We start from the raw sequence: 12,130 nt of genomic DNA, 5'->3' as shown, positions 1-12,130 counted from the left end.
TAAATAGTGCTGTCCTATCAAGAACTATTACAGCTAAACTTGTTTACCAAGGCAACATATTGAAGCTTCTGATAGGAATCAAATGTCCCTATTCTAGTACATGATTTCTGTCAAAATAAGTATGACTACCTGTGATTCTCAGAGTGTTTGACCAACAACTATTGAAATGAAAGGTGTTAAAAAGATCCTGTCTCATCTCTCAGCCTAATGAGGCAACTAACATTTTTTGTTACGAGTTTCCCTTCAAGTCTTCTGACCACTTATTCTATTTCTGTAAGTCCCTTGATACTTAAAGTTTTGGGACCAGGATTTAAACTTTAAAAGTTATCTAAATTCGAACACTCACTTCCAATTCTCTAGCTACTTCTTTCTAATCCTGCTTCATTCACAGAGAAGTAACCATGTAAAAAAAAACTCCACATGACTGGAAGATACAGATACCTAGAGAGGTGTTTAACAAAATAAAGCAATCTGAAAAACACAATTCAAGGAAAGCTCATTGAAAAACATCCTGCTGCCACATTTTTTATGCTTATACCTGGGAGTTTTGTAGTTCCAATGTTTTCAATGAATCTCATTTCCCAGAGTCAAAAGTGAGAGAGCTCTCAGAGTTTAGTCTGGTGTTAACCCATTCAGAGCCTGTCTAGGACAGACCTAGTAACTGGCACTGCAGAACAGCTGGGGCAGGTCAGAAGTAGTGTGCTGCCTTTGAGAGCATCCCTTCACAAACAAGCTTCTGGTTTTGTTAACATCTAAGGCTTCTCAAGCTTCAGTGTCCAGCTTTGGCTGAAGCACACTGCAGCAGTCAGTCTTAGAGATTAGAGATGCCCAGACATCACTTCATCCCAAAGGGAAATGTTGTAAGTTTGTGGCATTGAAGGGATGAATTAATCCAGCTATATTTCAGCCTGCATTTCCAGAAAACATTTCAGACATGATGGTAGGGCTGCTACATTATCTTCTTCTTGGGGCCTATCCTCCGCAGGCCAAGAATCACTATCCTAATCTATTTAGAGTAGCAGATTCAAGCTGACAGCTGAAATAAACACAACAGAAAAATACTAGGAAAAAAAAATAGTATACCTGTGAGCCATCTAGGCCTTGCAGTGACATAGCTTCATCACCCAGCCTCCAGTAGGAGCACTCCTGCAGGTCTGCTATAGTTTCTAGCAAAGGGTTGTTTAAGGTCTCTGGCAACAATAAGCTTAAGAACCCAGACAACAGACCAGCTGCTCCAAACACAATGTAAGGCAGAGACCACTGTACAGATTTCTGGAAAAAATAACAGGTTGAGATTGGTTCTATGTAGTTAATGTTGCATATTAAAGGACTTAGCCTTTACAACCATTCCCTCTGGCAGTGTTTGTGTTCCTATTTAGCACAAAAGTCACCAACCCTTCTGCTATGTTTTTTTTGTTTGGTTAGTTGTTTTCTACCAGTATTGTCAATTGTATCTTCTCAATACTATTAGAACCCCACAGATTTTGTCATCAACATTAAAAGAAACACCTGCTGAATTTGAACTCAATTATTGCCTCTAACATACATACTTTTTAACAAATGCAACATCCCTTTGTACTAGGGAATAGACAACCCAGAAACACAGACATACTGCTTGGACATCTCTTGAGATCATCTAGGCCAACCACCTACTCTAAGCACAATTACAACCTCAATTAGATCAGATCAATCACTGCTTCACACAATCAAATATCAAAGAAACTCCAAGGATGGTGATGTCCCCTCCAAGTAGACTGTTCCAGGCTGCATTAAGCCTCTCAAAAACATTATTTTCTAAATTTTCTATCTAACCCCTAAGCCAAAACTTGTGATAAAAACATGTTAACAATGTGGGATAGTGTCAAAAGCCTTCCCTGCTTTCCTCATCCATAATGACTTCTGCACTCAATGGCTGACTATCAAATCAAGTTGGCTGAGAAGGAATTGTCCTTAAAAAAATCCATGTTCACTGATCCCAATTACCTTTCTTTCCTTCACATCCTTATAATCAGACTCTGGGTGGTCATGTCTCAATCCTCCCATAGACTGAGCTAGAGGTGCTCAGCCTGTAATACCCAGGTTCTACCTTCTGATACTGAAGACACACACAGGATTAGCCTTTTTCCTCCCCCAGCTACCAGTGATCTTTCACTACAAGAGTGGTTTATCACAGATGATGAACACTTGCTTCACTATCACAACCATTCTATGGAATAGAAATCTTCCAGCTGTAAGTGCCCTTGAACCTATTGCTCCTCCTACTGTTTGCTGGCCTTCCGCTTCCTTAACTATGCTGATAGGCAGAGTATTGGAGTCAAGCTTTGTCTCTCAAGATTGAAGCACAAGTATTTCAGCTTATTCTTTGTCACCCACCAACGGGATGCCCATCCCATTCATCAACAGGTGTTTTCACTGAATTTCCTCCACCTGACAGAATCTCTACGCTCCTTGCTAGTTTTAACTTCAACTGAGCTTTGACATTCTTGGCATCACCTATGACAGCAATGTTTATACTCCTCCTCTGATGCCTGTCCCTGTTTTCACAGAAGGCTTACTTTAAAAATGGGAGAGAGTTTAGCTGTTTGTTTCAAAAACTCACATTGTAGAGAGCAATTCTAAATTGAGGAAAATAACAGGCTGTGATCAAATAAAAGACCACCATTTCATCTCTTATCTCAGCAGTTAACTTCTCCTATTTCTACTATTATGAGATCTCCAGACAAGACACTGAAAATGCGTTAAAATATTGGCAAAAATTATAAAATACAAAAATAATTGATTGTTTTCTCAAATCAGGGTTGTTATTTAACCAGAACTACTTTCATTTTCATGGAACCCCTTCAAATATTATGATCTAAGATTTGTGTCCTATGCAGTATCAAATGTCTGGCAGACACAATATAATGGATGCCTCAACTGCTACATAAAAGCTGCCTATTAAAACCACCTGGTAGACTGGCAGCAGTCTTAGCTTTGCCTGTTTTTCCCAGAGGTGCTCACGCTCTCACCTACCCAGCACTTCGTCCTGCAGATTAAAAGGTTCCCTGTGCTCACCTGCTCTTTTGCTAACCTTCTGCCTCACATGTAAATAGCAAATGGCAGAGAGGAAAATCACCTGAGATGAAATCTGTTACATTAAAGGAATTGTCACTGGGCCTCAGCAAACAGCTGGGAAAAACTAGCACACTTTTAACCTGCATACAGGTAACATTCTAAGCACAGGAAACTAAAGGTATCATCCCCATGTTTTGTTCTTCAGAATCTTTCCTTGCCTTGCCGGTGCATCAGATCTCCACATCACCTTCATTTACTGAAAAATGAACTGCTTTGCTGATATTTATAACCCAAGGATATTTAATGAAGTGCACTGACAGTAAAACAAACTTTTTCTCAAAAATATGAGTTACTGAGCCCACATGCTTAATTTTGATGCAGTAGTTCTTTTAAACACATGGATCTTTTCTTATTGCTTGTGCATGGTTTAAATTGTGATATCACTATCTTGGTGATTTGAAATTATTATATTTTAAGGTCCACTAGCTAGGTCCCAAAACTCCTACAGAGCTAAAGTACCTTCTAAATTAAATAATGTTGAGGTTTTGTCTAATCATACAGATGATACTGTAATGGCTTTGGCCTACCATGATACTGTTAAGATAGGCAATTTATGTATCTTAATTTATATACGAAATTTATACCAAACATTCCCATCTCTGTAAGCCTCTGATACACTAGAGCCACAGAACAAAAATATATGTAACAGAAGTTCAGACAAACCAATGAAGGGACAAAAGGCGCAATGATTCCACCAACACGAGAAAACATGGAGCAGGCACCCATTCCAACATTCCTATTAAAAAAACCAAAAATCATTAATTCTTTTGAAAAATGTTATTGAGCAAAAGAAAAAGACTCATCAGTCATGACCCTGACTACATTAACTGGCAAAGAAAAGTCAAATGTAACTGAAAGCACCCCACGACAGGAATGATACCTGTTTTTGTAATTAAAATTAAGCAAAAATCCCCTTTACATTCAGAATTTTTACATAAACACATAGGCAAAACAAGCGTGTTTCCAGTTCATGTATCTTGTCTCTGTCTGAAACTCTGGCTGAATTCATTTATTCAAATCCTACTTATCATCAGATTTACCCACTCATGAAAAAAAACACAGTATAGTTTCACTAGTGGCTGACCATCATATGCACCCACAGAGCAGAAGCTTCCTTCTGCTCTGTCAGCACAAGCAGGGGGTATTTTTGCCCCTAGTGAGTGAAATCTTACTGTTGCTCACACACAGCCTGTGAAGGAACCAAGTTACTTTTACAAAGCTTATTGATCAGTCATCTTCAATGTTCCTGGTTAAGCATGTATGATGATAGAGTTGTCTGGTTTTATAAATCACTCATTTAAAGAAATATCAGCAGTGCTATAGTGCCTCATCAGCAGAAAGGGAGTTGTAAGAAGGCCAAGCATATTTTACTGCTACATAAAAATATGGTTAGTCTGAAGAGAACACTGCAAATTTGACGGAAGAGGGAGTGAGAAGATAAGGGAAGAATTTTCAGATGTAAAACTACATCTAATCATTATATGCAACTGAAAAATTCAAATTAAAAACTATACTGAATAGAAAAAAATAAGAGCAATAAAACACAATCATGTAAGAGAAACAGAAAAATGAAGACTTAAAATTAACTTGTATTACCTTATGACCGTGGGATAAAGTTCTGATGTGTAGATGTAGACAATGTTAAAAGCAGCACTTATTGCCAGTTTTCCCAGCAAAGACAGAGAGCGACTGTTCACCACTGCAAACATTCCAGTATCTGAGAGAGAAAATGTGACTCTTGCAAGGCTTTCGAGCACTTCAATACACCTCTGATCATTTCAATCACACAATAGTATGGTGTGAAAAGGAATCTAGTAAAGAATCTAAAAGCTGAAGCTACAACTCAGTATTTTTGGTCTTCCACTAAATAAATACTAAATTAGCTCTATCAGAAAGTTGAAGAAGAGTATAACAGATATTTTCCAAAAGTGAGCACATTTTTTTTTAACAAGAGTCCTATTCATTGTCATTTCTATACTGTGACAGTATTCTTCTAACATTATTATTTTGAAAGGAAGATGCTGTTAAGAATCGTACCAAATTTCTCACACAGCTTAGTTTGTCAGAACAGCCAGTGCGTATTTGCTTATAACAGGCAAATCAGAGCTCATGCCCAGTGAAGACAGGTGCTTCCTTCTGGCCAGTGAGCCCTTTCACTTCTCAAGGCACTTCACCCTTGCCTGACTTGGGCAGCTCAGTACACAGCTTATTTCCTGGCGTCTCACAGTTCTGTCCTCTCTTTTCACCTCTTATGCTTGGAGTGATATGCAAAAAATACTTGATGACTGGTACCAGCCAAACCAGAGTATTTCCAAGTGTCCATGCTCTAGCACCTGGAATAATTCTGAAAACTTAAGTTGCACCCTTTAAAAAAAAACTTTATCTATTAGACCCACTACCATCTAGATCAAATTCTGTACTGTGTCATAGATGTTTAATTTCTTGAATCACTCTTCAAGCGTTTGAAACATTCTCTCACTTTATGAAAGGTAATATACATCCATAGATCTTACGAGCAAGGTGAATTTATCTATCTGGTTTTAAAAAGAAAAACTGCTATGTGATCTGAAAATTAACGTTAGTGCATCTTTACACAAAAGATGTTTAATTTCACATTTCTTAAAGACCCCCAGTTCACAAGTTTATCAGAATGCTCTCTGAGCTATAAGTTATGTAGCCACATTACTATTACCACAACCACACTACTCTTGAACATTACAAAGTAGTATGGGAAAGATGGAAACTTGCTCCATCACTCAGTTCTTTAGATATTCTGACATTGATCTTCTACTTGGAGAGATACATCCAAGTTGCATGGGTACTACTTATACTAACCTATGATCTAGCTATTGGAGATATCACAAGAAGTATCATTCATTGGGATTATGTCAAAAACACTGGAAAGGAGTAACTGATGTGAACAGAAGTAAAGGGCAGAACCCAAAGACAAAAATGCAAATCCAAACCTTACTAACAAGTTTTCTCTAAGGTCTTAGGGAGGGTACTGCTTATTGTTTTATTGAGTTGGCTTCTCCAGCTTCAAAAATTGAGACTCACATGTGGTAGGAGCCTAATCTTTCAGCAGCCATCAAATTGTTATACTGCAGGATGCTGCTTTTACCAATTCTTACCACATATTCCAAAACAACAAAAAAAAATACTTACCTCTCTTCTTAGGCAGAAACATGACAATAAGACAAGCCAATCCTCCTAGGAACAGAAATGCACTCAACGTTCGCTTCCGACCAAACCTGATATGCAAAGAAAACAAAGGTTTATATTCTGCATTAGGTTAGTGGGTTGCAAAGCAATGAATCCTCTGAATTCACACTGACTCTTTATTTGCAGTTGGGAACTCTGAATACCATCTTCCACCAATGCTTCCTCTCACACCGTTTTTAAAAAAGCTTCTGCTGCACACCTAACAAAATGATTGTCAACTTTATATAGCACTCGACAATTTCCAGGATTTGGGGTTGCTTCCCGTTGTGTGTGACATTTGTAAACTTCCTCAGGAGACACAGAGGAGAGACTGGAAGGAAATTATATAAGAAGGGAGAGACTCTGTCCAGAATATCGTTGTTCAGGCAAAGGCTGAATGTCTGCTCTGCTCACATAGTAGCTCACACAGGTACTGCTATTGCAGGAGACCACACGCCAGCCCCAGCAGAGTGGAGCCGGGATAGCTCTGTCCCTGCAGAGAGGATGGGATCACGGGGCAGCGGTTGCAAGGACGCTATCTAGTGTTAGCCGGGAGGCAGCACAGTTTCCTCCAAGCTACATCCACCCACCTAAGCCAGAGAGATGGCTCATCACTAGGTGAGCAACTGAAAACAAGCTAAACTGCTATTTGAAATAGAGATAAATCAATGACACTTTCACATTGAAGCAGGAAACCCCACACAAGAGATGTAAGCTAGGAGATGTGATAGACAGAAAACCTATCTTTGAGAAAAGTTATAAGGAAATCCTGAATGGGTTAATAAATTCCATACTTACCATTTTTGGTTAATCAAGTAAATACATATTGGGTACGCTGGGATTTCTATCAAGCCTGACAGAGCTAAATCGGCATAAATACTTCCACCTAAGTCACCCACATTAAGGGTAAGACCATAGTAAACCAAGCTGCACACAAACCTGCAAAAGACAGGAGGGAAAAAAAAAGTCAAATCAGAGTTGACACTTTGCCTGCCAAATTGAAGCACTGGTCTGGCACAATACACTAAAAACTATATTTAGTATTTCAGCAGATAGGTCTAAAATGTTTCCCTGTAAGCATATGATGCCTTCTAGGCAAATAAACGATTTTGCCTCAGCAAAGACCCAATTCCTGACTTACTACTGAATAGAACTTAAGACTACACTTACAAACAGTGTGCATAAAGTATAAAATACCATCATGACTATATTATTTAACTTCAGAAATGTCTTTGTCACTTTTGTTTTTATCAGGTTACACTTTCATCCACAGTTTTTCCAATTGTGTATAAATCAAATTTCTCAAGCAGTTCAAACAACACTTCAGTCTTCTTTTAATTTCTACACCCTGGTCCAGTTTTATTAATTCATCCTCCAACTCTGTTCAACTTTTCTTTTGTAACCTTATGTTAACCCCTGTAAAGGGAATTGCCTTTACAGAGAGGAAAGAAACTGGTCACTAATTCATTCTGCAGCAAATCAGCAATTCTCATTTAAGGAACAGAACAAACAACTATCTACTCTGCAGTAAGCACTTGGAAAAGCGACACGAAAACAGCTCAGTGCTGTATACTGACAAAACCATTTGTTTTATTCTTAACTGATACATCTTCCCCAAATATACACATTATAAAAGCCACTATATGAGCAGTAATGCCCAAGGACCTGCATACCATGTCACACGTAAGGTCTTTTTAAGTAGCAGCGAAAAGACCTCAGGGCTACCAAGAAATCTGAAAAAAACCCAGACACTTTTGGAGTTAAATTTCTACTAGTGACTAGAGGGAGCATCACAGGCTCCTGCTCCTCACTACAGCAACAGCCAGAATTTCCTCTTAAGAACTGTTGCCTACAATGCCTGCTCATTAGACAAGATAGGCCACCCACCTGGTAATGGGCTCCTTACACACAAATCAAGGAATAATCCATGTGAAGAGATACTGACAGCTCTGGGCCTAAGATGAGGACACTGCGACTAATCTCAGCAGCCTTGTGGGTCAGAACTGAAGGGTAGTTCTCAACTGTTTTGAGACTCAAAACACAAGATAGAAATGCAGAGATAAAATACCTCAGAACTGGACTGCAAAAACGGCTTTGTGCTAGAAATGCACTAAGGAAATACTGTAACAGATACTTAAATACCATAAAGGATCATTTTTAGGTACACTCTCCCTAACAATCTGTAGGACGAGGCAATTCTCAGCACCATATTCTCTGAAGGACTTAAAGAGGTCACAGTAGAACAGCTGAGCCTACAAAGTATTTCCAGTACCAGGTGAACATCATGATCAAGGTGCGTCCCAGGAGAATCCTGTATCGGAACAGGTCCATAAAGCTGCCAGCCTCTCTGGAGCTCCTCTCTGCTGGGTGTTTTAATGAAAAAGTGCATTTCTGCTTGTGATTCCTCTTTGCAATGAGGTAGAGGGCATCTTCTGCCTCGTTCAGACGGCCCTGGGAATACAGCCAGCGGGGGGACTCAGGAATGAATCTGAAACACACACACACAAACACACACTTTTACGGATTTTCTTCTCTATGAGGCTGGACTTGTCTAAAGGAATAAGGCTGAAATGCACTTCAGTATAATAAAGAGTTTTCAAACAATCCTTCAGGTATAAAATTCACTTACTGAGACAGAAACAAAGCATATTGAAAGGAAATGTAAGCCATACATAATTTAGATACCAAAAAATTACACTGAATGTATACACAGATATAAACACATAGAAAGAACAACATTACAAGTTACAGTATGATTAAGATCCCATCTTTGGAGAATTCAGAATTAAGGAGGCACACAAGTAACACAGGATGCTTTTATATGGCCCACTAGTTCCATTTCTCATTTTCCACAAGACCAACTTTCACTTCCCATTTTTCAGCTTTTTGCCAAATTCTCTCCTGTAGACAAGAAGGCAGAAACTGTGCAAAGGTCATGCTCCTCACGTGCACTGTTCACTTGACAGGTTGTAGCTCCAATATTGTCTACTACACAAATCTTCTATTCTTTTCAGGCTTCCAGAACTAATTTAAAATTTAGTCTTTTGCCAGAAGGTTTATAAGATTTTTACCTCAGATCAAAAATTGTATTTTCCCTGTAAGTTTAAAAGAATGTCATTCTGTTTTCACCCAATAAAAGAGCTTAGAAACGAACATAGTTTCTTCCCCAGAATAAAAATCTGATAGTATTTTCTACATTAAGCAATTTTTAAGCAATGTGGCAGGGAGGCAGTGTTAAATTTGGAACTAAAAAACCCTCTTTTCTTACAAGAAAGACAGCCTTCTAAGCACAGCTCTGAAGTCACAAGCATAACTCACTTTAAAAAGTTGTCCCTATAAATCTAAAAGTTAATTTTTTTTCCCAAGGGTCCCTATTACCACAAGGTTTTGAAATATCCAAAGTGTCATTTCTACCTTTCACCTCACGAACAGCCTCAAAGACCCTTCCCTGAGTTCTGATGCTCCCTTTGAAAGGATGTGTGGATTTTTTGAGGAACAAAAGCTTTATTCAAACAGTTACTGAAGTGAAATAGAGGTTGGAAAGGAAAAGACCTCTAATTTAAACAGTAGCTAAAGTAATTTAGCTCTTTTAGTTACTGAGATTTAGATATTAGAAAGTATGTAAGAAAAGAAGACCACACTGCATCACAGAGCTTTCAATGCTGAAATTTACAAAGACCCTACTTTCTGCAAAAAGATCACATTTGAAAAATTAAAGGGAGCTGCCCATTTTTTCCTTTGCATGTCACTTTTAAGACTGGACAGGCAAGTAATTTTGATGCTGTTCCTTCTGCGTAAACACAAGAGAAGCATCATGATATCACATAAATATGAAACTGTTCCTGTATCTTTTAACATGTATTTATAGTGCCTCGTAGCACACCAGTTTAGGTCATCTACATACACCTAAAGAACAGGATAAGGTTCTCTACCACCCTAGACACTGTTTCCATCTACTGTAATACTGCATCACAGTACACTGTAGACTTACAGGCTCAAATATTGCTGCACTTCTATTTGAAGAAACCACAGATCATGTGAGGAGGAGGGATTGTACAAGTTGAGAAAAATACCTTATTTACACCACTTCATGCCATCCTAAAAAGGCAACTTGACTTAGCAGTTTGGGTACTTGGTTTGTTTTTGACATCTTTCTTTATGGAACTTGATTTGAAAAACAACTTACAGAGAGAGGAGAAGGACGACTGCTCCTTCCAGATTAACCACAACAGCCAGAGTCCTCCAGGAACGAATGAAATACCCTAATAAAGCAAACTGGGCAATTCCCACAGCAAAGAACAAGCCACCAATAGAACCTAACATACAATTAAAAACATAACAAAACTTCTGTAAGAAACATTAGTAAATCTCAACAAATGGGATCAGACAAGAACTAACTTTTCATTAGCAAAAATTCATTCAGCAATTGAGGCAGAACCACAGCTCTTTGACCAAAGAACACCCTGTCCTTCATTCATGCAGAGCAGAAGTATTATATCTAATTGCAAAGATCAATAAAAGCCCCCAAAACGCTCTTCTACATCCTCCATATCCAACAAAACCCTGTGAATAATGAAGTCTTCTAATTCCAAATATAAATATGTGTATTATGCAGCACTAAGTATGCACCTTTCTATGTGTAAAAATAAATACTATAAAACATTGAAAAACTGGTAGTTTTAGGAATATGTAGTATCCATTTATAGCTCCCACGATTTGTGAGACACCCTATTTTAAAACAGTCTCAGTATAGCCCTTCTTGGCCTTTGTAAATCAGGCCCTGAAGCTGTAGCACTACAGTTTACACATATTTCTGAAGGAGAGGTCCAACACTAACAATCAGGATAGTTAAGGGGTCTGTATCTTCTAAATTCTAAGGGTAATTACTACATGGGACAACTTTTTAAGTAACATATAAGCAACATCATCCTTCTATGATATAAAAACACTTCTGATTTCTTTTCAAGAACTGCCAGGAAGTTTCCTTCTTTCCAGGAAGGATAGAATTTATATTTAGCATATGAACACTTGTTCATTATTCTGTTTAGCAGAGTCAAACATTCTGATTAACAGAACTCAGTTTTGACAAACCTTGGATGAGCATTTAGCAGATAATATTCATGCGAGATGTCTCAGCTCGATCTTTGTCAACTTGAGTGATGAAGAGATCTGAATGGCCCCCAAGTCATCTACCCTGCTTTTCCAAGGTTCATATTAAACAAGCAGAGTTCAAAGACTGTGATCACAGATATGCTCAAGTGGAGCTAAATTTGCAACTGCTTTGTGTGCCTCAAGTGGCATGTGAGATTGAAATCTATGAATTCTGACAATAAAGGCAGTTTACCTGCTAATGCCCAGTAGGCTGTACCCACACACTCATTCAGTAGAACAAAGGCTACCAGTGACATGCCACCATTCATCATCCCTACCAAGAATCGGGAAACAGCAAAGAATTCATATGAGGGTGAGAATCCATTTGCAATGCCAAACAAGATGTCAAGTGTAAAACCTGGAAAATAAGGAAAAAGTTTCATTTTAGAAGGGTACCTAAAAAACCAGAAGCATTTATTTTACTTGATGCCCACTGGCATCTGTCCTAAGCCATCACAGTCAACACCACCACCACAAGTTTGGAACGAAATTTAAATACCTAGAGCCAATATCAAAAAGAAGGGGACACAGAAGGAGTTGGTTTTTGATACATAGTTTGCAGTTAGAACATTTAAATTCAGCAGAACCATTGTCTGACTCCTGTTCAAAATGGCTTTATATTTATCCCTGATAGAGAAACCACAGGTTAAATATATGACCAAAT

The 12,130-nt window shown here is 38.4% G+C and overlaps 1 protein-coding gene across 7 annotated transcripts in view; it reads right to left on the bottom strand.

Annotated features, from left to right (window-relative positions):
* Positions 1-12,130, bottom strand: part of SLC22A15 (solute carrier family 22 member 15) — a 58,020-nt gene that overhangs the window by 26,373 nt on the left and 19,517 nt on the right. For 3 of the 7 annotated variants that reach the window (XR_015801207.1, XM_014890284.2, XM_088158996.1), the window contains exons 4-11: positions 11,660-11,824; positions 10,502-10,631; positions 8,588-8,803; positions 7,114-7,254; positions 6,280-6,365; positions 4,711-4,831; positions 3,778-3,850; positions 1,084-1,272 (exon numbers count right to left, since the gene is read on the bottom strand). Coding sequence is in view for 4 of the 7 variants with exons in the window: in XM_014890284.2 (XP_014745770.1) it covers positions 1,084-1,272; positions 3,778-3,850; positions 4,711-4,831; positions 6,280-6,365; positions 7,114-7,254; positions 8,588-8,803; positions 10,502-10,631; positions 11,660-11,824 (1,121 nt within the window). In the remaining 3 variants the exon portion in view is untranslated. The remainder of the gene's footprint in view (positions 1-1,083; positions 1,273-3,777; positions 3,851-4,710; positions 4,832-6,279; positions 6,366-7,113; positions 7,255-8,587; positions 8,804-10,501; positions 10,632-11,659; positions 11,825-12,130) is intronic. The other 4 variants (XR_015801208.1, XM_088158997.1, XM_088158998.1 and 1 more) reach the window with 2 other exon arrangements.

The sequence above is a fragment of the Sturnus vulgaris genome, chromosome 2, assembly GCF_052056855.1.
Source record: "Sturnus vulgaris isolate bStuVul1 chromosome 2, bStuVul1.hap1, whole genome shotgun sequence".
In the NCBI taxonomy this organism is placed as follows: domain Eukaryota; kingdom Metazoa; phylum Chordata; class Aves; order Passeriformes; family Sturnidae; genus Sturnus; species Sturnus vulgaris.
This window is presented reverse-complemented; position numbering and strand designations above follow the sequence as displayed.